Source organism: Syngnathus acus, chromosome 6, assembly GCF_901709675.1.
Source record: "Syngnathus acus chromosome 6, fSynAcu1.2, whole genome shotgun sequence".
Lineage (NCBI taxonomy): Eukaryota > Metazoa > Chordata > Actinopteri > Syngnathiformes > Syngnathidae > Syngnathus > Syngnathus acus.
Genome location: NC_051092.1, coordinates 6,068,832 through 6,096,052, shown reverse-complemented (window position 1 = coordinate 6,096,052; position 27,221 = coordinate 6,068,832). Strand labels below are relative to the sequence as shown.

The 27,221-nt window shown below is 40.2% G+C and overlaps 1 protein-coding gene across 6 annotated transcripts; it reads right to left on the bottom strand.

The window, feature by feature from the left end:
- Window positions 1-1,368: 1,368 nt before the first annotated feature.
- Window positions 1,369-26,925, bottom strand: ckap5 (cytoskeleton associated protein 5). Of its 6 annotated transcripts, none has more exons than XM_037253133.1 (45): window positions 26,832-26,925; window positions 23,996-24,092; window positions 23,516-23,709; window positions 23,000-23,206; window positions 22,573-22,744; window positions 22,357-22,477; window positions 21,723-21,823; window positions 21,304-21,417; window positions 20,796-20,900; window positions 20,046-20,135; window positions 19,417-19,581; window positions 19,208-19,336; window positions 18,962-19,126; window positions 18,224-18,322; window positions 17,629-17,739; window positions 17,354-17,446; window positions 17,045-17,230; window positions 16,635-16,729; window positions 16,327-16,510; window positions 16,090-16,226; window positions 14,918-15,092; window positions 14,319-14,432; window positions 14,117-14,245; window positions 13,755-13,949; window positions 13,553-13,673; window positions 13,002-13,087; window positions 10,445-10,555; window positions 9,750-9,872; window positions 9,354-9,503; window positions 9,027-9,230; window positions 8,806-8,941; window positions 8,505-8,698; window positions 8,239-8,414; window positions 7,176-7,199; window positions 6,539-6,712; window positions 6,323-6,443; window positions 5,365-5,544; window positions 5,089-5,276; window positions 4,703-4,778; window positions 4,431-4,619; window positions 3,959-4,096; window positions 3,543-3,626; window positions 3,274-3,433; window positions 3,090-3,199; window positions 1,369-2,065 (listed from the first exon to the last, which is right to left on the bottom strand). In XM_037253133.1, the coding sequence occupies exons 2-45, from the start codon at window positions 24,050-24,052 to the stop codon at window positions 1,805-1,807; spliced, it is 6,144 nt and encodes a 2,047-aa protein (XP_037109028.1). In that variant the 5' UTR covers window positions 24,053-24,092; window positions 26,832-26,925; the 3' UTR covers window positions 1,369-1,804. The 6 variants fall into 6 exon arrangements, with proteins under 6 accessions (XP_037109028.1, XP_037109031.1, XP_037109030.1 ...); XM_037253136.1 differs by having other exon boundaries at window positions 3,974-4,096; XM_037253135.1 differs by having other exon boundaries at window positions 23,996-24,083; window positions 26,833-26,892.
- Between the last annotated feature and the right edge of the window lie 296 nt (window positions 26,926-27,221).

The following is a 27,221-nucleotide window of genomic DNA, read 5'->3' as shown; positions in this document are numbered from 1 at the left end:
ACATATACAATTTTTAACTTCTGTCATTGAATTAAGGACTATTCATTCATTTATTTTTTATTGGATGGATGGATGGATGGATGGATGATCCACACAATGGTTGCAGGTGTGCCAGTGCCTATCCCAGCAGTCTTCATGCAGTAGGCCGGTACACCCTGAACCATTTCAAATCAAATGTAAAATACATACTACATTCAAAATAATAGCCATTTCATCTATAAATATGAAGATGCCACTTTTATTTTTACACACAATTGATGAGGTGTTAAAAATGAATGGATGAAAGTTCATGACTTCTTACTTGAATTGATCAATGGTTTGCTGACCAACGAAAGAATAGCTCAATAAATCTAATAATTTTGCTGAAGAAAGAACGAACCAACAACCATCAAACTAATAATGAAATAAGTGATGACAGGAGTAAAGTCGGTACCTGATGCAAACTGCACATAACTGTGGAAAAAAGAAAACAAATCCCGGAGAGGGTCAAGAGTAGAGGGTGACAGCATCGGGAGACAGTAATCCGTCACTAACTCCTTAGTGACCTCTAGTGGCCAGAGGAAACCCCTACCTGTGAATCATGAACACGTTATATCCTGTCCGTCTATTTTAAATACATACAGTGGGGCAAATATGTATTTAGTCAGCCACCAATTGTGCATGTTCTCCCACTTACAAGATGAGCGATGCCTGTAATTAACATTATAGGTACACTTCAACTATGAGAGACAAAAGGAAAAAAAAGAAACCCGGAAAATCACTGTCTGATTTTTAAGGAATTTATTTGCGAATCATGGTGGAAAATAGGTGTTTGGTCAATAACAAAAGTTCATAATACTTTGTAATACACTCTTCATTGGCAATGATAGAGGTCAAAAGTTTTCAGGAAGTCTTCCCAAGATTTTCACTCACCGTTGCTGGTATTTTGGCCCATTCCGCCATGCAGATCTCCTCGAAGACTTACTGAAAACGTTTGACCTCTGTCATTGGCCAACAAAGAGTGTATAACAAAGTATTAATATGAACTTAACCCGAAGTGCCTTATGGTGCGGAAAACACGGAAATTGCTAGTTGGATTGACTTCACCATGTTCGAAAAATTCAAGTAAAAATAAATAAATGTCAAACGGGTCCTTCGTCCTATCTTTCTGTATGCAGCCTTCCGAGGCAAAGGTTTGGACAACAGTCTTAAGGAATTGTCACTTCAGACTTGCACAGATCATGTGTATGCAGTGTGGACGTACGTATTGTATTTTTAAATTACAGTATCGCATACCGAAACACCAAGTACTGCAAGTTGGAGAAGAAAAATTATAAATACAAATATTTGTAAGGAAAAATCCTTGGGGGGAAAAATGTAATTAAGGAGCATGTTAGGCAATGTAAACTTTATTTGCGTGACCAAAATAAAAACAATCATGAATGTAATGGCATGCTCTCAACCCTGCGCAGCAAGAATTTGCTTCAGTGGGATGAAGAACTAAGAATGTGGTCTGAAGCGCTTTTCCTGACGCCGTTAGCTCTGGACTCGTGTTCCAAAGAAAATGTCTTGGCATTAAACAAGGACATTACATTAGTACATACAAACAGTATTTACAAGGACTCACAGTGTCCACGCTAGGGATGAAACTGTTTACGGTACATTCTAACAGTAAAATCTCAATTCTAAATTATTCTCATTGCCATTGTTAATGTGTCGCACGGCCTCTTAAATGGCGAAAGAACAAGGGAAAGAGTGAGGCGGGCTTCACGTTTGCAAATAACAAAGGTGGGTCAAACGAGAAATCACAATCTTGGTCTCGTTCCTACTCCCGATTGTTCTTTATACGCTCCAGACGTTTCTTCAAGTCGCCTAGGTTCGCCGCTGGCGAGGCCGAGCGGGTGTGTGCGTTGGACGGAGAGCGGGGCTGAGCGTTGTGTTCCTGCTGACAGAGCTCGCGGGACTCTTTGAGCTGCGACAGCTTGCTATGGAGCATGTCGGTAGAGGAGGCCACCGAAGGCTTCGATGACAGCAGACAGGACAATGGGGCTCGCAGTTGCGGCTCATCGTCACCCCCACTGATGCTCTGCAACACGTGCAAAGACTCGTATTGGAGTCAAAAGGCTAAATTGCAGGGTGGCGTACCATGAAATTCCCAAAACGGTATTCATTGATTTGAAAACATAACCAAACTTTTGAACTTTTCACATTTTGAGTTAGCATAAGTAAGGGAGAATACATGTGTGTGAATGAGAGGTGTTGGAGAAGGAAGAGTGAAATTACTGGGAGAAGAGAGCGTGGGTGGGGGACTTGAAATACTTGGGGGCAACAATCCAGAGTAATGGTAAGTGTGGTACAGTGGGGAAGAAACTAATTCAAGCAGGTTGGAAAAGGTTGAGTAAAGTGTCTGGTGTGTGTTGTGTTGTGAGAGAGTCTAAACTAGGATGAAGGGGGGGGGGGGTTAATAAGACAGTGATGATTTACAGCAGTGATTGTCAACAGGTAGTCTGCGGCCCTCTAGTGGCCAATGGCGGTATTGCAGGGGATCCGCAAAATTGGAAATGGAAAATAATTGGAACAGTTTTAAAACTAAATTTGGTTTATTATTTAGACTTGATTTATTTTCATGCTAATTTTGTGGATCATTTACCGATCCAAATTATGTCAAATGTAGCTGAGATTCCCAAAATAAACATAAAAAATGCAAATAGCCTGTATAGGGCTATCCTCCTTCGGTGCAAAATAAAATATTCCGCCAAAGCAGTGGACACCGAGTTGAAAACCCCTGATGGACAGATTAAAGACAACAGTGCTGAAGAGAAAAGGAAGAGTGGCTGGAATGGAGGTGGGAAAAATGAGGATGAGTTTCTCTAAATGGTTCGGGCACATCCAGATGCGAAATAGTCAACAGTGAATATCAGTATTAGGGGTGATGACAAAGGAGCTGTCAGGAGGAAGAAAAAAAAAAAGATTGAGAGAAAAAACAAAAAGAAGGTTGATGGGTGCAGTGAGGGAATACGTAAGGACAAATAAAGAAAAATAAACTGTAGTGAATATGAAATTCCGGTCATGTGAAACATTGTTACAAAGTGAAATTGTGACAAACTCACCCTGGTGTTTTCCAGGCCTTGTCTCTGACGTAGGATCTTGAGTCGCTCGTAGTAGGCGGCTGGCTTTAGATCTTCCTCATTACTGTTGTCAGTACCATGCTGTCCAATCACTGCATAATCACACATTAGTCAAAATGGCTATCGGTCAACAAAGTTCAAGAACACTTTTTGTCTATGTTCTTACCTGCTGGGTTTTGAATGCGAGGTTTGGCCTCTCGCTCCGACTCGATCATCCGAAGCCCTCGCTCCACATAGCTCTGGAAGAATGGGCTTGTGGTCTTGAGGAAGGGCTCAAGGTCCACGTCGGAACACTTCTGTTTGTATTCGTACAGCTCTGTCAAACCCTGGGGAAATTCAGGTGCAGTACTTAAAGACATGTTGCTAATAAGCCTCTAATACATGAATATTTTTGCAGTATAAAGTTTAAAAGTGAGCCACGATAATCAAACTGACCTCTTTAGTATTCTCCCTGGAGCCGATCTTCTTGAAGATTTCACTCAGATCGTCACGGGCCTTTGCTTTTGGCATCCCATCCTCCTGGGAACAAAACTAAAATTTTCAATATCAAACTTGAAAGTCAAAGATTTTGTGAAATTTACATTTTAAAAAAAATACAACATCAAACCGGTAATATTGAGTTTTTCGTTTCCCAACAGATTCCCAGATTCCCGTAATTTTGAGACTAAAAGTCGCTCCGGAGTACAAGTCGCATCAGCCATAAAATGCACAATAAAGAGGGAAAAAAACATATATAAGTCGCACCGGAGTTTAAGTCGCATTTTCGGGTAAATTTATTTGACAAAATCCAACACACTCCGAGCGACTTTTAGTCCGAAAAATACGGCATTTGCAATAAGTGTGTTACTCACTGTGATCAGACTAACCTTCTCATTGCCTCGATCACTCTTGATACCAAACAGAATCCCCGGTTGTTTGACAACACGCCTCAAATAGGACTCTAATTCAGACTCATTTCGATTCTCAATCATCGAAAGGTGGTCCAGGATCTGTCAATTAAGAAAGAGTAAATACATTGACAAAAACAAAACCCTCCTAGGATGATAACAAAAAGGAAAATAATGAAACAATTACGATCAACAATCAACCAAAGGCAAAAAAAAAAAACTTCAAACAACCATATTTAAATGTCTGAAAACCAGCATGAACACCGTTTGTGTGCTTACAGTGGCATTTACAATGCAGTGTGCCACTCCTATCACGGTTCACATTTAAAGGCATTTGTATTTACCGCACGCTACTGAAATAAGATTTTCAATGGCAAAGGAGTCTAGAAGAAGGAAAACAAAACATTGCCAGCTACAGTACGTGAACTCTTGTTACCATAGCCCCAGTAAGCTTGCAAAGTGTGTGTAGTAGAGTCTTCAGGGTTCTGTGTGGAACATCAGTCTTGAGCTGCTTCAGTTTCTCTTTGGGGAAAACCTTCATGAAGTTGTGCACATCGAATAAAATCCGATCGAGGTTGATGCTGTTGATGGTCTCCGGAAGATGGCGGATCAGCCTCCACAGACACTGAGTAAACATGTCACATTAGCCTTGATTTCTGTTTCAGTTCATCTACACTTCCGGTTTTGCTGCTTAGCTAAGGGACTTGCCTTCAAAACCAGGTCAGAGAACGTAGGAGACCCAGCTGTTGAAACCAAAGTGTCTTGAAGCATCACCAGGAGGGCACTGTCCAGAGTCAACAGGTTGACAAAATGCCATTTAAAGAAAAAGAAAAAAAAAAAACATAGGGGTTATAGTTTGTGGACCAAAGTTCTGTTTTCTTTGGGTCCAATGAGTCCATCTAAGCTGGCTTTTTTACAAGAAGATAAAGCAGTTCGGAAAATGGATGGGATGGGTGGGTGGATGGATGGATGGATGGTTTTGTTTCCCTTGGTATTGGAAAAAAATATAAACTCTCAACGACTTATCAATTAATATTCAGATAAAGCTTGAGGTTAAAGTTGAGTCTGTTAACATCTAGGAGTCATTTATGTACCTAATCATGTTGGTCTGGTCGGACTTCTCCAGCACTTTGATTACGAGCAGGTTTACAGATCGGATGACCTGCTGTCCCTCCTCAGAGACCTCCACTCTGTTGTCTAGCAACAAAGTTATCAGGCCGTGCATCAGGTCCTTTAAAACACCCATGGATGCCTCTCTCGCCAAAGACTCCAACGAGAATAACTGAGGAAAAGAATATGGCGACCATTAATGCATCCGGTGTATCCACCTCAGGGTTTCCCAATAAAATCTATATGTGGAAGATACTTACAGACAGCATGTTGCCAAGGATGCAGCTATATAGCTTAAAAATAACCTTCTTGTCCAATCTGTCATCTGCCATGTGGGTATTATAGATGAGCCGAAGCTGCATGATGGTGGCAATGAGGAACTGGTCAATGTGTCCAGACATGACCTCTGCCTTGTTCTCTTGCCACAATACTTCATCAATCTGCAAGGAGAAACCCACTTGTCAGCATTGGTATCGATACGTTAATGTAATAGTTTGCCACGTCCTTGGGAAGAGACCGGTTATGGGGAACGACTGCAGATGCCAATGATCGGGCTTTTTGCCAAAGTCAAAAGTAAGGATTGCAACAAGTTATTTATTTATTAGCTTGTATTAATATTTAAATATTCGGTATTTGTCCTTCATTTTACACTCAAACTGCTTGCTGTGGCAATATTTTTAATATTACTGTAATTAACACAGGGAAACAGCAAGTTTAATCTTTTTCATTTTATTCCAAGCATGCGAGGTCAATTGGTCAGGAAGCCGCAAGTTTGTCTTCCACACTGTATAAGAGCACACTTGTAATCAAACATACAAATGGTTAAAGTTACTTAAAATAAGGCGTGCATGAAAACCTTTGACTGTGGGCTACAGCATGCTATTTGCACAAAGTCAAAGACAGATATCTCTATCTGATCACATGCAACGATCCGTTTTAATAAGTTTTCATTACAGTGCTAAAATGTTTGCTACATTACGATGCTAAAATGTTTGCTAATTGAAAGTCGGGAATCAATTGGGTTCTGGTCCTGGGCGTCCTCTGTATTGTGTTTGGCTAATCCATTACAATAAAACTCATAACAGCTCCACACAGGTGACTGGAGTTTAATGTAAAAAAAAAAAAAGTAAAAATAAATAAATAAATAAAAAAATGAAATCAGCAGCCTATAGCTGTCAAAATAACAACGACCGTAAAGGGCTAAGCAGTGATCCTTACCTGTGCAAGTGCCTGTATGCTGGTGTTAATGTCTCCACTGGCCACCTGAGAGATCACAAAGTTTATAGTGGACGCAGTGCTGTTGTGAAGGTCATCCAAGTGTGGTGAAATGCTCCGCATCCTTGTGAGACAAAACACAACAGCATTCAAATGAACATCAAGTTCTATGTTCCATGTCTGTTCTAGATACATCTTGTGCAAATTAATTAGACTTACTTGGGCTTGGGTATCACAATGGGTTCCAGAAGCTCATCGAGCTTGTGCTGGACAAGGTCTGGCAGCTCATTTACCCTGATCTGGTCCTGCTCAATCATGTCCAAGTCTAGTTGGAACACTTTGGGGAAGGGTACGTGAGAGGACTCACTGTGCTGGGCATTTTGACGGGCTTGGCTGGGGAAGAGAACAGTGTATCATGTCAATGGTGGTTCTAATCAATAAGGCAGGACGATCATTTGATTTGAGTCATTGAGTTGATTGCTCAGGACTTTTTATAAATAGATTTAAAAGGACCCCCGTGGAAGGCAATCACAGCATCAATTGGGATGAACACTGCCAAAGATAAGTGTCTGTTAATACATTGAACAATCAGGGATTTATCTAAGTCCAGACATTTTGATTTTTTTTATTTGATCAAAAAACTTTGACTTTGATTTGAAACTAAAATGTTAACCTTGTGTTACAGCGCGACTAAAAGGAACTCCAAAGTGACTGACATTGGGTAATTGCTGGCACGACATCATGGGGCAAATCCAAAAGATGGTGTCCAGTTGCATTAAGATGATCAAATGATATTTTACATTCTTATCAAAGGACCGACACAAGAGGTGGAGGAGGAGGAGGAAGAAGTACTCACATCCTATAAGTGCGATACATAATTCTGCTCCGGAAAGGAAGGCAAGAAGAATACAGAAAAGAGGAAATCACAGGAAAAACAGATAAGGAGTTATGAGACATGCAGGCAGCAGGTCCACCTTCCAGCCAAAAGACACACAATGCTTGTTTTCACTGCATCATCCTTCCTTCATTTTACCCTCCTGAGAAGAAGGAGTTTACAAAACTGACCCAACATTTCAAAAGAACATTTGTCTAATCAGACAGTAGATCGCAACTTTCAATCTCGCTAATTTCTAAAGACATGTTTGAATTTAAGGCTTTGGGGGAAATCTCTCAATCTCTCAACCAACAACACCCGTCAGGGTGTTTCATTGAGCAATAGGACCATTTGAAATTGTCTTGGTAAGACAGACAAGTGATAAGTAATGGGTCAAGTTTAGGCCCTGATTTTTACTCTCGTTTTAAGCTTCAAATTAATTTGTCCACATAAAGTAGTAGGTTTAATAATTATTATACATCCGTTCAGAGCAACCCAACGTCATGCAGGAATGAGCAGAGGAGGAAGGGTGAAATAATAAAAGAGACGTTTAATCTACATTATATGAATTCTGAGATGAGATGGATTAGTGCAGTGATTGTCAAAGTGTGGTACTAGTGGTAACGAGATCCCTTGGTGATATGCAACTGGAAGGATTCCGCCTGATGTCTGTTCTGTTTAAACTCAAGTACATTTGCTTTTAATGTTTGTTTTCAACTGTATCTATGTAAAACGGGCTTTTTTTTTCTAAAAGCGCACCGTTTATTGTGCATACGCGGAGTATGTTACAGTGGCTTGCTTTCAATGAAAATACATTTCAGGAATATGACCTGAAGATCATAAAACGCTCTGACCGCCATTTTACAATTAAGCATTTTGAGTGAGCAAGCATTTTGAAAAAAATATATTTTTGGGGTCTCCTGAAGATTTTGGAAGGTGGAAGGATTCCGCCTGATGCCCGCGATATATGATTTATGAATGTGTCTTTGCAAACATTTCCATTTACCTCCTATTACTGGTGCAAATGTTCAATTTGGTTACCTACTTGAGTTTGTTGGGGTCTTCCTGTGCAGACTTGCGAATTAAAGTGCCATTGGGGTTAGCTGCGTGATCTTTTGGAGACCGCTCATTTACACTCTGCTTGGCTGGAGCAGCAGCTGTCCTCTTCGCTGATGAACGTTTGATCCTCTCTTCCAACATGCTCATGTCTTTCTCCGACAACTGGAAGTGATGGAAGTCGATGGTCAATTGTGGAGTTGAGTTTTAAATAAACTTAGCGACTACTACAGAGATTGCAATCCTCAAACTTACAGTTCCAATTAGTTTATAGACTTGGTCTCCACAGACGTTGTAGACGGCCACTACCGTGTTTAGAGCAGCATTTCGGACAGAAGTGTCTCTATCACCAATATGAACTGCGATCTCTTTCAGACACTTGGCTGGAGTAGGTTGGCATACATTCATTCCATAGCCTTCTATCAAACATCCCAACTCCTCTAGACATTCTTAAGACATAAATCCAAAGACACATTGTAAGTAGGCTTACACTCACAGCGAGCCATAAAATGTCAATACTGCAATGACAGTTAGCTTGTTGATCATCGTGACGCACCAGCTCTTTGTTTGGAGTTTTTGGACTTGGTACCATCCATGAGGAAAGGAAAGATCTTTGAGGCAGGGTAAACCTTACATAGCATGGCCAGTATTGCACGGACATCTTTGCGAACTACATCCTTCGACTCTCCAACCTGAGAAAAAGAAAGAGGGGCCAAGACTTAAACTATCATTGACGGAGCAAAGGCTTGCCGAGCCAAGTGCAACGTGTGCGCTGACCTTGAGTAGAAGGTAGGGGACAAAGGAGTTTGCCTCATACTCGGTGAGATGATAGTTTTCCCTATCAAGCATGGCAAAAAGCATCTTCAAATACTCCAGCACCTTCATGAGGACTGTAGTATTGGTGTCAAAAAAGCGCAGAGTGAACCACTTCAGAATTAAGTCCAGACAGCTTATGGTGGCATCACTCTCGCTCTCCAACCTCTGTCAAAAAACAAAAGTGCAGTGACCGTTTAGATACTTGTGTGATCTATCGATAAAAAACAAGGAACTATTGTGTATGTACGCCTGAAATCCCTGTAGAAAAATGAACGCTTGCGATCTCACCTCACTCATGACACTGATGGCCTTGACTTGTCTCTGGAAGTCAAGATGGAAGAGTTCATCCTGGAGCCACTTGGCAAAGCAGGTAGACATCTGAGTTTTAAGCTGTTCCAAATATTCATCTCGAGGAGTGGTGAAATTCCACTTCAAAATCTATTGGGACAAAAAAAAAAATCAAGTTACATTTTACTTATTCAAACATTCCAGAAATGTTTGGTTCTCTATTTTCAATGATACTGGTCACATTATACCAAGTACCATTAGATTTCGCAACATTTGGTAAAGCAAATAAGAGAATTACATTGCTCCAGGAGTGCGTTCAACCATCCACAACAATGAAAGACTAATGGCGAGATGTTCTCTGCGCTCGTTTATAAATCACCACAATATATCAGGTACCTTCAGTTGCTTCTCCTCTTTGATCCTCTGCTCCTTAGCATTGGGGACAAGGATGAAGAGAGGCCCAGACCTGTCCTCATCATCTTTTATGCCTTTGGCCGCAGGCTTCTTGGTAGGTGCACTCTAAAAGTGAGGCAAGGCCAAAAACGTCAGACAATAACAGCCGTTTAACACAAATATATTTACCCTATAACAAAACAAGCACACCGCACTCAAAAGAAACAAATACACAAATGACAGACAGAACAAATGGAAACCATGAAACATGCAACGACTTAATTCATGCAGCTGCTGTGAAGGAAAACTGACCACTTATTTGCGTTCCATTTCTATGCACATGCAAGTTCTGCAATTTGAATCATTTTTCAGAAGGACGATTATTCATTGAATCAAAACTGACGTGTGAATGGGTTAGTAAGCTTTTACTTAAGAGAGGACTGTATTCGCACAATTAAACATTTAAATAGTAACACCACCATTTGTGACGACGGTCTAAGGATTAAACAGTTGTAAACGCAGACCAAGGGGTCACGACGAATGTCAAAGCTTAGTGGCTACACATTCATGTGTCGATCACAACTTTTTTTGTTTGCTGGACTACTGCTCGTTGACAACAAGACCTCACAGAAACATTTGGTTAGTGGTATAGTTGTGCAAAATCTCTCTCATCAGCAGCACAGCTTTTCTACGTCTACCTGTTGACTGCCAGCAGCAGTCTTTCCCTTGTTGAGAGACTTTTTATTAGCATTACTGTCCTTGTCCTTTGAGGGAGGGGTAGGGTCAGGTTCCTCGGGGGGAGAGGGTTGCTGAGCGAACAGAAAAACCAAATAATGTTCACAAATCACTCAACAACTAACTGAGGGGGTGATAAATGATATACACAGACATGCAACACTAGCAAATGCCCAAGACAGGGTGTCTGTGGACAGGTTGCGCCCAAGGACCACACAAGTAGCTCGCGGGGCAAGTTCTAAAAATAGCTCACCAGCGAGATGCTTGGTGAACGTAGCTATTATAAAAAAAGAAATCAAAATAGAGCTACTTACCAGAGAACTGGATCTAACTTTTTATTGCCATTGTTTTTTGTTTTGTTCACATCAAACTTGTGTAAAATTGGAAATGACAATATTTGGGGCAATTCAAAGTTCAGTAATGACAAAGCCATAGTTGGAGACAAGCTGGCAGGCACATTAACAACGAGCTTATCTCCAAAAATGGGTGGCGTGGATCAATGGTGGAGTGTTCGCCTCTCAACTCTAAGTTTATGGGTTCGATCCTCAAACCTGGTGACCATGTCGAAGTGTCCTCGAGAAAGACACTTAAACCCCAAATTGCTCCCAGTATGGACATGGCAGCGCCTTGCATGGCAGCAGCCTTCCCATTGATGTAAGAATGCGTGTGTGATGGGTCAATGTGAAGGATTGTAAAGCACTTTGGGCACCATGTGGTGTCCATAAAGCTCTATACGAGTGCGGTCCATTCACCACATAATTTCTGCATTTTTTTTTCCCGTTTACTGAATTTTTTAGATTAAAGCCATACTGCTAAAGCTTCGGAATTTGCCGTTAGCTGGCGTTGTTTTTAGCGTGTTTTAAACCATTGTGACGCCCGACTGCAATCGCGCAAGGTGCGCACTGGCGAGACCACAAGAATCACGTGACGAGTTGAGTTCACGCGATAACAACCGTGTCAATAAAAAAAACTACTGTATTTGTCAACAATAACCATCCTTTTGTTCACATTGATATGCTTTACGGACATTACATGTACCTTCGCTACTGGCGTTTCAGGCCAGGCTTTTTCTAAGTGATTTCTTTTTTTGAACCAATAATATATATACAGTACAATAAAAGACTTCCGTGCGCAGTCCTGCTGTAATCATCTTGACGGAATTTCAAAAATTAAAATAAATTGTTGAGGAAGGAAGGGAATAAAATGATACCGTGATTTACCATGCATAATGCGCAAAATTTAACTAATTTATTGTCCTACAATCTGGGGTGCGCATTATGCATGGATGGGTACAACAATTTTTGAAGAAAATCTCCCTCGAAATAAAACTTGAAATCACCTTTCTTCTTGTTTGTTGTCAATCGCGCATCGCATTCAGCCATCCTGCCCAACACACTTAGTCAGTAAAATTCATAATTGACGTTGATCGTTTGATGCGATGGTGCAATCCTTGATGGTGTGTTATTGTCAAATATTGTTTGTTTTTTAATCTCCATCGCAGACCGGATATCATACGGAGGCCGCCATGACAGTATGCGCAGAACGGATGCGCAAGACACGTCAGCTATATAAAGAGCGAGAGTTCAGTTCTCTACCTATTAGTTTCAATTCACAGTTTAATTAGCAGTTTCAATCAGCAAATAACAAAATGCGTATTACAGGTAATATTTTATTTCACAACACTTTGCCTTGTTCCTTTCTTCTCTGCTGTTCACTTCAACCACGCTCCATACGAACACAATGCTCTCGTATCAGACGCTTCCTCGATCACCGGCTTGTTTGCTGTCACAATGTACCCTACACAAATCCGAAACATTTCTTCGCTATCGAGTTTGCTAGCGCATGCGCAGTGATACTGACCGGCAGAATAACATCCGGTTGTTCCCAAAGATGATCTTTTTTCTGAAATAATTTTACGTTTACGGACTTAAGAGTCAAAATTTGGGTGCGTATTATACATGGGTACAGGCTCTTTTCCAGCATCGACATGCCATTTTTAGGGGGCGTATTATGCATGGGAAATTACGGTAATTTTATTATGCCACTACATATAGTGTATGTGTTGAATGCGTTATATGTTGGATGGTGTTTGTTTTTTTTGTTTTTTTTAAAAAAAAAGCACCTTGATCTATTTAATTTCATTTCCATTTATCCACGATTCTTAATTCTTCATTTCAATGCAAATGTTGCTCTTTTTTCCCGACTCTACCACCAGGCTTAGCAAGATTTCTGGTGGACCCTAAATAGAATTTTCCCAGTTTGTATTTATCTACTCTATACATACGGTGTATGCGGTAACACAAGAAACATTTTGTTACTGAATATCTCGGCCCAACACAGACTGACGGATTCTAAATGGTATGGCTGGACTCAAAAGCGGACATTTTACTTTATGGGCCGATTTCAAAATAACTATGATCAAACTATTACAAATAAATTGTAATCATCTAGAATCCACACAAATTGCAGTATGATACTGCTATTGTGTTTAAAATGGGCATTGATATAGAAATACAGTACCTTTTTGGCAGCTACTCCGCCTTTTATCTTCTTGGCTTCTGGTTTATTATCACTAATATCCTCACTGACTGCCTGAGGCCTGGGGGCTGCAGAAAAATAGGAAAACGACACAAAGAGCAATTTTACTTATATTACATAAGTGTCAACCTGGCCACAAGTGTGATACTGAAATAAAACAAATTTTCTTCCGATATACACACCACAAAAGTCTCTACAAACTCAAATGTAACAGACTGTCTTTACACTTGGGCCATATAACAAATGTATACACAAAATACCAGTCTATAAAGCAATGTAATTCAACTTCATTGAGTATCTTACAGCTTAACAAAGAATGCAATACAACTTTGAACCTTTAGTATTATCATATTTGTTGATACCTTATTTAGTTCAGATAATAGCAGCACCAAAACAACCACCTTTTTTGCTCATTTGAGAACCATGACATTTTTATTATATACTACTGTAAACCCTGACTATGATCATGATATCAAATTTGAATGTATATGATTTTATCCCTAGTTAACATGCAGTTACTGAATGATACTAACCTGCTCTGCTTGTCTCAGATGAGCCTTTTTCTCCTCCGGTTTTGACAGGAGCAGCAGGTTTAGCTGGCATCACAGCTCTGGCCTTTTCTAACATGACTACGATCTGGTCTTTAGAAGTTGTCTAAGAAGAGACAACACTGAGTATGATAGGAATCACCGTAAAGTAGTACTGTCGAGAATCAGCTGAAACATTTTTGGGTACCTTGAGCTTGCCCGTAGCCTTGTTCATCTTGTCATAGCCAAGATGCATCATGAACGTGGGGAGGGCATCCTGAGCTTTCTTCCTCACGTCACCATTTCTGTCTTCGAGGCACGCATATAGTTGCGGGACGCAACTCATCAGATCCCCTGGCGCGGATCTCAGGGTGGGTAACTTGTCGGCTAACCACCCTAACAACTTTGAGAGGAAGGAAATGTTTTGATCATTAACATCATGACTTTAAGAACCATATGGCTCTATTTCTCAATCAGGTCTTATTACAATTATTTCAGAGGGTAGCAATTTTTTCTCTCCCCCTATTCTCCATATATACATTACTCTGCAGTCTGTCACGTTCTATGTACCTCTTGACGTAGAAAGGGGTTTTCCTTCTTTAATTCCTCTGCTAGATCATCTCCTTCCAGCCATTCTTTCATCCCAGTCTGCTCCACCCAGGCCTGCAGAGTGGCCATTGCAGCTGCCCTGACATTGGACTATACAGATAAACATTGCTCATTGGGAGCACATATATGGGCAGTCAATACACAATATGTTGCGCTTACGTACTTTACTGTCTCCAAGCACAGAGATGATGGGGAATCCGAGTGTTTTAACATGCTGTTTGAGTCCAGGCCCCATGGCTGTGGCAAGCTGCAGCAGGATAGTCAGGCTCTGTTGGACCTGGACATGCGCAGAGTCATTTCAAATGTTTTAATTATAAGGCTGAATGACACTGTGTAAAAACTTGAACAACAAAAACACAATTTGACAATACATCCAACCAATAATCAATCGAATGCAAGACAAGTTGCTGTATCTAATGTTCAAATTGCTAAACTTTTTATTGTTGGCAAATACAAATTCTGAAATGGATGACTACAACACACTCCTTCCTCCCTGACTTGTCATGTTAGAGGGGTTTATGTGTCCCAGTGATCCTTAATGTCAAGTCATTTTAGGAGCTTTATGCCCCTGGCAAGGTTACCCTTGGCACACAGGTCCTAGGTGAGGGACCAGACATCGCATGGCTCAAAAGAGCCCAATGATGACTACAATTATTGGCGCAGTTTGTTTGTAGCTACCCACATGTTAATCATCAAACGGATAAAACCAGGTGGATTTTGCTCCATCATTCAAATGTATTCATATATTCTTGTTCCACCTACCAAGATCTTGTTGGAATCACAGAGTCGTCCTTTTAAGGTCAGAGGGAGCTCCCCGATGTTGGCAGTTATGAATTTTGCTTCGGAGATGATGGCTGCAACCTCATCAAGTCCCTCCTTTCTAATCTTCCAGTTCTTATCTCCGATTTTAGAGACCAGATCATAAGTAATTTTGTCACTAAAAGGTGAAATAAAAGGTTGAATTTAGTTTTTCATTTTCACACATCCCTATTTCAAACGTATTGGCTAGGTTTTCGACTGACAATTTTTTTTTTCCCCATTAACAAATAGGAGGCAACAAATAGGAGATAAGAGATGTTCAGCTTTTTATTTCCAGGTATTTATGTCTGGACCAGATACACTATTTTTAATCAAATATCAAATGTTTAGGTGACATTTGCAATGTATTCATCCATCCATTCATCCATCCAAATAGGGCTTCATTAGCTTGCAATGATTGTATCAAGCCTGTGCTCCATCATTCATCTTTTTTTCCCTCTTCTTTTGTGATATATTTCAAAGCAGCCTTGTTTCTCATTTTGGGGGTTACTCCCTTGAGTTCACTTTTATGAAGAAAGTTTAAAAAAGTTATTGCATTCAACAATTGATAGCTGCATAGAGAAAAAAAAAATGAACTCACGTTCGGCTGTTTACACGAGTTGTGTTCAATGACCACTCCTAAAGTAGGACATCTCAAACATCTATCGAAGTCAGTGAGTGGAGGCTCATTTTTCTGACTTTCCTAACTTTTTATCTTGACGGTCAATATGCGATATTGGGATTAATGTATTTATTGTGTGACTATGATCCAGTCAATAGCGAATGACTTTACAGTCCGGCAAAATTTACTGACCCGCCCTGCCAGGTAAATCCCAGCACGCACAAAGCCCTAATGGGTGCTTGTCACCAAACCCACCCATTGTGCGCGCGGCATGTTTTAGAGAACCGAATTAACAAACGTTTAATAAACGTTTGATACTCCCCGACGCACACAAGGCGCCATCGTGCTCCTTCACCTGCGCTCTTTGACAATGTGCACTATCCATATCTCCATCCGCGCAAAGAAAACCATATAAATACATTTCACGAAACAGCGAGGCCACAAAAGGTGAACCACAACATAGCCAGGGAACGCCGTACTTCTAAATGACAAACTTGAATTTTCAGTAAATCACCTAATCTCTGTTCTGGGGAGTAGGTCCATGATGTCCTGTCCTCCTTCCTCTTCTTGCTCCTCTGCATTGTCACACTCATCTTCATTGCCAGCGTTCTTGCAAAACCTTGTTGGAGCTGGGTGTGATTGGCCTTGCATCTATGATGCATTATTACAAAAGAAAAATTAGGTAGCTTGTACAGTTCTCTTGTTAACACGAACAGATGTTATCATTGTGAGCATTAGAAAAAGCCATTACCTTCTCAAATGCCGCATCTATTTGTGAGAGGAGAGCTGGTTTTTCATTCTCAAAGAACATGCGGAGTGGAGCTCCCATGTAGAGATACATAACACTCAGCAGGGTAATGGCTGCTGTCCGAACAGCCGGGTTAGTGGCGCCAAGCGCTGTCTTGACATTGTTGATGAAACCTTTTACATTAATACTGAGAAGAAAAAGTGAAACGTCAGTTTACTTTACACCTGCTAAAGCCTCTTCCATTTCTACAGTCCCGTCAATTTTGTCGTCAGAATTGGCTAAACGAAACAAATATAACGACTGTTAATTACCCAGCAAAGCCAAACTCCTTCATGGCATTAGCCAGCCAGTTTAGAGTCTCTGCCTGGTTTTTCGGGTTCTTTTGTGCAAATGCCAAAGACACAACCTGGACACAACAGGAAAAAAATAACCAATGTTACTACGGTATTATCTTCATAAAATCACTATTTTGGTAGGGATGGGTGTTTTCATAGATTGTGTGCACTGCTAGTTTGCTCTTTGAAGAACTACAGCAAATTCTAGGAATGAAACCAAAAATGTAAACTTGTTTTGAATAATGTTTGCTTTTTCTGTAAATGAGGCAGGGAGGACTGGTGCAAGATTCAATTGATTTTTTTCTAATCAGATTTGCACGGGTGTGGGAGCATAGAGCTCAACCCTACTATTCCGTGTTTGAAAATAGTTTTGTAAAGTTAAAAACCTGTTCAGCAGTCCACGGCAGTGAGCAGGCCTCCCCAATTGCGGTCATTCCTTCCTTGGCATTTCCGCCGCATTTGACATCACCAACCTTATCCACCAAGCCGTCCAAAACTACAGAGGCTGATGTTTTTGAAAATTGCCCCTTCTGGGCAATAAGGGCCACAATGTGTAGCTTCATCTGCATGACCTAAGAAAGAGCAGCACAAAAGATTGCGATAAACTAGAATCACAAAGACTAGTGACTATAAATCCTGAATCACTGGAACAGGCTGCCTAGTTTAATTTACATTCAACATAATACAAAGGTTACCTGGAAATTTGTCTCCTTCCAGCCTGGTTTCTTGGCCAACATTTTGACCAAGGCCTGACATGGCATCGCCATCTTATCCATCGTCTCAACAGCCTAAAAAGAAATGCAAATTCATCAATTGGCATTCTTTTGTCCATTGCGTCTTATCAGCTCTTTTTCCAGCTTTCAAAACAAAAAAAATACAGACCTTCAGTCATTTGCTTGTGCAAATGTTATGAATGTGCTTGATTATACTTATAATGGTGGGATTTCCTGAAGTGAATCAACAAACCTACCCTCTGAAATTCCTCCATGCTGGCGAGTCTCTCCTTCCAGTTAGCTGAATACAGCTGTTCAAGACAGGATGCAGGAAGTACTTCGGCTGCTCGCTCTTCACACACCTCAATCTGAAAGAAAAATGCAAACGTCAACATGTCGCTTAAGTGGGTCAAAGAGCAACACTGTCTAAACAACAAAAATGTGCTCCCTTCAAAAACTTCAGGCTCTCAAAAGTAAGAATTCGGAATTCTCTCGCCTTCGTGAAAGCGGTTTTTATTTAATCAAAATAAGACATTTGCTAAGATCTGCTTTTATTTTGGAAACAACGACCACGAATCTTGTGTGATATTGCTGTTGTTTAGTTCTTTAATCAATAAAAAATACCAAATACTAAGCAGGAATAGTGTTGAATAGTAATTGGGGAAGGTTTTTTAACGCAAATAAAATGTTATCAAATTATTCAATTGATTAATCGAATAATCTATTCTGAAAATATTTCATAATGACAGCCCTAATTTCATTACACTTCGAACGGTCACTTTTGGTGGACAGCAAAGCTACTTGAGACAGAAGAACACTTAAAAAGTCAAATGGATGAAAAACAGGTCTCACCGACAGTTCAGTTTCTGTGAAGTCTTTACTTTCCATGGTCTTTTTGGTTTTCGCGCTGGAAGCAGAGGCTGGTTTGCCTTTTTTTGGTGGACCAGCAGACTATTACAGAGAAAAAGCATCACAATTTTAGCCACTTTTTTAACAGCAAAGCAGGGACTATACTTTGGATAGATTTACAGTAGTTCTCATAAAATGCATCTTTAATGCTAGCGTTTACAATAAAAAAAAAAAAAGGCCTTCAATAAAACTATTGTTCAAGTTACACAATCTATTTACAACATACCAGGGCACAAGTTACAATGTTGGCGAAACTACATCGTTTTTCAAATACAATTTTTCAATGTAGCATAAGTCAGTGTTTCCACACCATAAGGCGCTTTGGGTTAAAAGGCGCAGACTCAATTGCGGGTACTTGCCCGTATTTAATCCACACATAGGGCATTATAGGGTGCGTGGATGCCCTGATTTACGATTTAACCCAAAAAAAAAAAGTCACGGAAGCAAGACAGTGTTTGGTTGTACTTTATTATAGTATTTAACCATGTGCTCTACTGTACTCATATTAGTGTTAATTGATATTCATACACACATCTATCAAAGTCCTCATTTTCCATATTTGATGTTTTTGAGAAAATTAAAGGCTTTTAAGTGCGCCTTGTGGTGCAGAAAATACGGTAAGTTCAAGTCATACTACATGGTCCAGGAAATACAAAACTACAAAAACAATAAAAATGTTACCTTGCTGGGGGCACCACCTGGGGACTTCTTGGGCGGGGCAGAGGATTTAGTTTGGGCTTCAGCAGCAGGAGGTGCTTTCGAAGCTGCCTTCTTGACAACAGCTCCACCCCCTCCTGCATCCTTCTTTCCTCCTAGAAGTTCTACTTTGTCAGCGCACTCTTTTATCTGTGGTGGTAAAACACAGGACAACCCACAAGTCAGAAATCAATAGGTTCCCTTCTAGTCAGGCTAATCGTTGTATTTCACCTTGTCAAGTTTCAGTTTATCCAAATCAGCCAGGTGAGGGTTGACAGCTTTCTCGCCCACCACTTTCATGGCTGTCCCTAAAGCTTCAAAAGCAGCATCTCGCACCTCTGGAGCAGAGTCATTCACTTGCTGATAGAGGAAAAAGACAAGTACAGATGTGGAGTGGTTCAGACTTCATTTCCTTCTTTATATAATGCGCATGCATGTACCTTTACAAGGGCAGCACAGAGGAGTTTGAGTACACTCTTGGGCAGTGTGGCCTGAGTGCAGTGTCTGAAGGAGCGGGCCAAAAACAGAGAGGCTTGCTGCTTTATAGAAGGGTTTTTATTATCCATCACAGCCAAGACGTCCTCCGACAGATTTTGTAGAGTAGTCTAGGAGAGAGTTACATTGCATTAAGTTTCACGCAAAAAAATAAACAACTAACAAGCAATCAATAAGCTATGACCCACGGGGGAAAGTCCCATAAATTCTCATTAAGTTCATGTGGCTGCGGATGAGTAGAATAGAACCCCGCAATTTGACGCTAATTTGTTTCGGAAGGAGCATCGAAAAATGAAGCCATCGAGTTCCGCAGCAATTTGTCTAATTTTGTCTAAACCGGAACATAAAACCATAAAAAATAAATAAAAAAAATACTCCCTCACGTACATTTAAAAGAAAATGCGTTTGTAATTAATATTTTGCGTCAAACTGCGAATATGTCGAGTGACACTGCCAGAAAATTTCAATAAGGGTCAATAAGTACCAGAATTAGCAACCAGTGCCTGTTTTTGTGCCTTCTACTGCACTCACTGCATAAGGTTTTCATGAAATATTAGAATTTGTGTGTACTTACAGTAAGAAAAATGGCATCAATAGCCTCTTGCAGGGCTTGGACAACCTGAGGCTTTTTCTCTTTAAACTTTTCCAGAATAGTTGGAACAACCTGGGGAGTGGAGAAAATTGCACCTCTTATTTAGGGATCAACAACCATTTTTAAAAAAAAAAAATGGGTTATTTTCTATTTTTCATTTCATTTTCACCATGCAAAATGTAACCTAGTCTGTCCTAAAAATATACTTTTTCATGAATCATTTTTCAGTTTCTCATTTATTTAGATGGTCATACAGAAAACTGCCTGTAGTTTTTCATTATAAATCTAATGAAATAAACTTGTCAGCACAGTGACAATGAAGAAATGCAAACAAAAATAACTGATGATAAAATAAAAGAAGAAAAGATTGGGAAAAATATCTGCCATGGTCTTTAAATATCAATCAACAATCTCGGTGAAATAATTTGGTGTGCTGAGGGCAGGTTACCCAAATAGTCCTTGGGATCTTTTACATTATTTAGGCCTCTCACCAGCTGGCCTGCAGTTCATTTTTTTCCTTTGTCTTTGTTGCTTTGCCTTAGATGACTTGTAACTTGTTGCACTTATTGGTTTCTTTTGTGGCGCCGTTGGGAGTGGCAGCCTTTTCTAGAAGCCTCTTGAGTTGCGCTCATGTCATTAGTCTGTCTTTTCTATACCCACTCCACTGTATGAATGCTGCTGGAAAAGCGAATTTCCCCTCCATTCACCCATCGATCCAAAAGCAGAACTTACCTGTCCTGCATATGTTCCAAACTTCTTCCTGAGACCGGTGGCCAGACCAGCCAGACATTTAGCTGCCATTGAAACCAGCATGACATTGGCATCTTTCCCCACCACCTACAACATTCAACCAGTACTATAATGTCATCATACCAGTGTTAAAACACCAAGAGCCAGTCAGAAACTTGCCATGTAAGTTTTTTTTTTTTTTTAGAAATAACCAAACATTAATCTTCCAGTTCTTTGTCATAATCGACAACTGCGTGTATGTGTATAAATATAAATCATAAACGAATCGCACATATTTTTACCTAAAACAGAAGCTTTTTTTTGTTTGTTTGATTTGGTTTTGATTATGAGTCTGTGATTTATGTATGTTTATGCCATGTTTTTACAGAGCGCTACTGTTTAAAAAAAAAAAATAAAAAATCTGAAATCTGAAAATGACTCGAATCCACCAGAATGAGCCATGGCTTTAGTTTTTTGCACAGACCCAGATGCAAATAACTCAACCATGTACCTTCTTGAGTGCTCTAACAAGGTCTCCATAGTCTCCACTCTCCAGTTTGGGATTCTTTAACAGAGATTCAACAGCTTCCAGAGCTTCTTTCCTCTCCTGCCACTTTTTGGCTTCCTGCAGAAACAGAAAAGTAGGTTTGCAATTAAAATGTAGATAATGCCCGATGACGACTGGGATAGGCTCCAGCACGCCCGCGACTCCCGGGGGGACAAAGTGGTACAGAAAATGGATGGATGGAACAGCTGACCGATTTCCACAAACAAGTCACCAGTGCTGATGAATGTAAACAAGTTTGTTGGGCCATGAGAAAGTTCACGACACTATTCCGGTAAACGCATGTCAACACGAGATACACAATATTTTTTGGGGAGTATATGACACGCACACACGCACACACAACGTAAGCTTAATACACTCACAATTTTATCATAAAAGTCTTTGGGCAGCTTGCTAAGTATATCCACAGCTTCCATTAGCTCATAAGGATCCACTGCTGCAACGGTTTCCTCCTCTTCCTCCCCTGCAAAAGGGGGAAACACCATCAGATTAATTTACCAAGTATGAAAATACATTCTGTAGAATAGGAACGTTGTTTGAAACACAGCTTTTCGTACTTGCAAACAAGAAAATTGCGCAACAGCACATACTGAATATTTTTGTAGCTTGTTTCTTGAGCAGTTTAATTTAATTAAATGGAGACATCTCCAATGGTTTTATGAAACTATAAAGACATTTGTTTGAAATATTTTTGGCAAAATATCCCGTAACGTTTTGTATGTTTTAGATCATAGTACAAATCTGCAAAGTAAATTGATCGAAAGAATGGTGATCAGTAACGTTTGATTGATTGATTTCTTAATATAAATGGGAAAAGGTCTTAAAGGTGGATAGCGGTTCGAAAGTGTAATACCTCATCAGATGGCATTTCCTACTTTTCAATGGCCTTATTTTCTGCTAATTTCATTTACTACCTTTTAATACCGTTTACAACTCCCGTGGAGACCCTGCGAACTACATTGTTAAATACAAATGGAATTCAGCAAGCGTTAATACCAGACTCTTCTTGTGCTTGTTGTTGAAACTTCGCCTTCAAGTCTTGCTGGGAGCGCAGAAACCTGCTTTGCTTGGGTGGGCTTGACGGCAGCTTCACCCACTCCTCTTCAAGTTCCTTCAGCTAGTGAGGAGCGACAGACATTGGGTCATTTAATGCACACTGAAGTACTCAGCAAGTACGGATGTAGTATGTTTCCAGAAATGAGCGTATCCCACCAGCACAGAATTGATAGTCTGCAGTGAAGGTCTCAAAGCATCTCGGATCCATTTGTAGATTTCAACAGCAAGCAGCTTTGCCTCATCTCTCACCGCCTTCTCTCTGGACTCAAACTGCTTGGATAAAATCTTCACTACTGGCTTCAAAGTCACGATTTTGGATCCGAATTCACTGAAAGGATGACACCCACGTGAAAATGTCGTATGCAAGTTGTGCGATTTGTGTTTTTATGTTTTCTAATGGACGACAGGCTGTGGTAGGCACACGTCACACATTCAAGTTCATTCCATTTACATTTTTTCACACATCTCCATCAAATTCTTCTGGCAAAGGCCATCCTTAAAGTTCATTGAATGTGTTTTCATCACAGTGATTTTCTTTATTGGTGGGGTGGAGGGGGTAAGGGTGGGGGTTTGTAGCACTGACCTGAGAGCTTTCCGTAGAGTCTCAATACAGGCCACAACTATCTTGGGGTTCTTGTTTTCCAGCCCTTTCAGAAGCCCATCCTGTACCACCTCAGCTTTTTCAATTTCAATGTACATCAGACAGATGTCTGTGCCGAGCTCCTTGGCCCGGGCCTTTGGCTGGTTGAACACTTTGGTCACCACGCCCGACACCACGTCACCTGTTGTCCTGCAAAAAAAATGAAAATCAGCCCATGCCAGCACTCGTAAAATCTCAATGAATACAGCTAAGCCTTGATTTTACGCGGACTTTGGGGTCTACAATTTGGGAATCGTGTTAAACCCCCAAAAGCGTGTGATTTAGAAAGTCTTGGAACAGGGGGGTTGATTAATAAATCAATATTACACGTAATCTTAAATATTAATCTGGAGCCATGATATTCAGTCAATAAATCTGAATGAATTTAATTTTTCCCATGACAGCATTTTGCTTGTCACTTTACGAAAGGATTGCTTAATGAAACTTTTCATCACTTACTTCACAGCGATGTGAGCATTCTCAACGTACGCCAAGGCTGCTTCGAGGCCTTTGAGCTGAGCCACTGCATTTGACTCTGTGACAAACTTCCTAATCAGTCCAAGGTACTTCCCCCACTCTGGACTCTTGTCATCATCTATCCTATTGAACAACTGTAGAGCTTCTTCGTAACCACTTAGACGAGCTTTCCACACCTGGAAATCAAAAGGTTCAGAACAAATTGTAAATGCACAAAATGGCACAAGTCCAATCTTATAGTTTTACGTGGCCAATTCCCCCTCAAATGATTTATTTTCCTGTCAGTATAAATTATGTTTGTGTCGTCTCACAATAATAGCTATGTAATTTTAGGGGATAATGTTACTTTTACTCTATGCCCTGGTGATTTCACTTTGACCTGACATGCATTATTTTCTGATTAGCCTTTGGTTGAGAGGACAATATCGAATAGAATATCACTGGAGCACAAGTACCAGATACCTTATGTTCGCATTTCTGGTCGATGGGAAGCTTCATCCACTCACTATCGTCCCCCATTTTGCCACTTGTAGCGGCAGGCTTCCCCAACGGTACTCAACTGCAAAACATCAACAATTTTAAGAACAGTTAAATTGTGCAGAAAACGGTGAATAATAAAGGCCCAATAAAACTGACACCAGGGAGGAGTGTCAGCCCTCAAAACAGTCATGACTTGTACATTTGAGTGCATGGATGACATTTGTGTCAAAATTTGAGCTCATCTCTATTTCTAATAGAACATCCACAAGGCGGCGACCCAACATCTGGTATTGGTACTCGCCATTCTCTTAGGAGGAAAAACAAAACAAAAAAACATGCCTATGACATATTTAAATAGGGTAGTTCAGTATCACAAATTTCACTAGCTGCAAGGGAGACTCAAAATGTAACTTCTGTAATGAATGGGGATTTTCCATATTACCAGATTTGACAAATGCAACTATTTGCTCAATGTTAGAGCTTAGCGTAGCTTGGTTCCTTCAGTGCATTTCTGTACCTCAGGCAGTCAAGAGCCTCCAATCTTTTGCGCTATCTTTATGTTATCTATGTTGGCATTACTTTACTTGCCCACACTTCTTGCACTCAAATGCATTAGTAGATAGACTAATGCATGTTAAGTGTGGGCATTCAGTTCCCTTTTTTTTTATTTTATTTTTTTTATATTGGTTGACCTCCATCAAGCAAAAATGGTACGTGTGGAACCCCGAACGTTGAATGTCCCTCAAGTTTCACACATCAGAAGTTCATCAAAGTGTGAGAAAAATATGCCCGGTCTGTTGGCCTGGGAACCAACTCGACCATGAAAATTGGTGAAAACAAAAATGTATGTTTGAAACTATTAATTACAGGGGGTATTCTATGATTAATCGAACGAATAATCGATAGATTAATTGATATCAAAAAGATTTACTTTTGACAGCAAGGGTCTGTACAATAACTTCCAATAGGAAAATTGTGATCGAGCAGATTGTTAAATCTCTTCTGAGTTTTTTTCAGGGGGGAATTGCAGCACTGACATCATTTTTTAATACAGTTCTATCACGTAAGTGCCAATTTTGGGCTCGCTTTACCCTCGCTAATATAAGTAACCAATTTATTTTCAGAATTTAAGTGCAAAACACCTGCCTTAAGTCAAATATTTCTGGCAACAAATTTGTAAGGTTATAAGTCGAAGTCTATTATTTAGGCCTCTCACCGGCAGGCCTGCAGTTAGTTTTTTGTTACAATGTACTGTCTTTGTTGCTTTTTCTTTGATGACTTGTATCTTGTCGCACTTATTGCTTCTCTTTGTTGGCGCCATGTTATTGGCAGCCTTTACTTGGACCCTATTAAGTTTACGTTCATGTCATCTGTACGTCTTTTATATTATATGCCCACTCTGCGATATTAATGTCGCTGGAAAACCGAATTCCCCCTGGGATTAATAGTTATCCATCCATCCATCCATCCATCCATCCATCCATCCAATAGTGCACTGTGAAAAAAACTTAGAGATTTAACCTGCACCCAAAATCATCTGCAACAATAAATTCAAATTAGTTAAAAAAAAAAAAAGATATCTCCCAGACCTCTAATCTTGTGTCACACAAAGCTGCGTTTGATCAGGTGGAACTCACATATGATCTGTTTTCTGGTTTGGTCATGTGACATTCGTAAGCTAAGCCCATAGGCACTCTGATGGCATTTTCCGTCTCCAGCAAATGGCAAAATGGGCACTACGTGAGATGAATAAATGAATTGGTGTATTTTGCTGCGTAATTTATATTCCACAAATATTAATCAGAATGTTGCTTGCTGTAAAGAAAACTGGCCACTCTGGGTTTACTTTCTCCAATTGCTCGAGGACGAATAGAACCTGTCTCGTAATATCGGCCCAAAATCCTACTCACACAGCCATTGGATACCTGGATAATAAAATATAACACATTTGACGTGACTTCCAACTTAATTATTAATGGCTGGTATCGGCAGCCACCATGAGTACCAAATACCCGAAAATAAAGCTAGATCGACTCAATACCGATATGGTATTTGGACTTGCTTATCCTTATGACCTCTATTCTGTTAAGTTGACGCTCCAGTGCATCACGTATACTTTGACTCTTAAGCAACAACAAATTTGACCACATTATCATCAGAATGACAAACAAACCTCTGAAGGGGCTAATATAACAATGGTAATGTTAAGAAAGACATTAAACAGATAGTTTTGGCAATATCCCATATCAAAACACAGGACACGATTTCCTGAGTTTAATTGAAAGCATCACCGCCACAAAGATTTTTCAGTCTCACACACACGCACATCCACAACGTATGAATTTACTCAGACATGGAAGATCAGTTTGATCGGATACACCGGATGTTATACCAGACTGCTAGTTCCCTCGCATATTGTTGAACAAATGTTTTTGAGGATTTTGTTTAAACGGGTCATCGTCATACACGTAACTAACAGTAACAAGCTAGCGCATTACATCGTTCATTTAGCTCGGAGACATTTCCACTGAAAAAGCAAAGGCCGACACGCATACATACACGTGTGTAAATGGACTAAACATGCGATGATCGATATGCTAACTGGGTGTCTGCCATAGAAAACGCTTATTGTTCATCGGACACGGTAGCCGCCTTTAGCTGCTCTACGAGCTAACCATCGGCGCCAACACAAACAGGCCGATCAACGCATACACATCGGCCTCCCAACTGAAACATAATAGCCTTTCACGTTATCCATGAGCCGATTACACATTTTAATACTGACGACATAGTAATTCTTTATAAGATGATTGAATACCTTTTGGGGGGGATCTTGATGTAGATGTGCGGTGGTGAGACGCAGGTGAAAATGCAATCACCCCGATCAAGCTTCATAAAATAGTCATCATACGTGCAGGATTCAAAAAAATAACATCCGGTAAAGAAATAAAAGCTTGCCCGTACTGTTGACATTGTGCCGTCTGTTGATGAAACAAGTTCAGTGATATGTAGTGAATATTTTATTGTGAAAATGTTGTATTCTGTATTTCAATACAATGAATCTTTTTCGAAGACATTTTCAAAGATTTAAGACTTGTTGTATGCACTACATCCGGTGTGGCGTTGTTATTTGAGTCCAACTTGTTTCAATAATTTGAAACCTTTCCAGGGGCGGAAAAAAAAAGAATGAGGGAGTCAATGTTTTTTA

Excerpts from the sequence above, each read along its gene's own strand:
- ckap5 (XM_037253133.1), bottom strand. The coding sequence starts at position 24,052 with ATGGGGGACGATAGTGAGTGGATGAAGCTTCCCATCGACCAGAAATGC. Across the intron at positions 17,740-18,223 it reads TCACAGAAACTGAACTGTCG|ATTGAGGTGTGTGAAGAGCG; the intron begins GTGAGACCTGTT and ends TTTTTCTTTCAG. Across the intron at positions 13,674-13,754 it reads AGGCTACGGGCAAGCTCAAG|ACAACTTCTAAAGACCAGAT; the intron begins GTACCCAAAAAT and ends GTCTCTTCTTAG.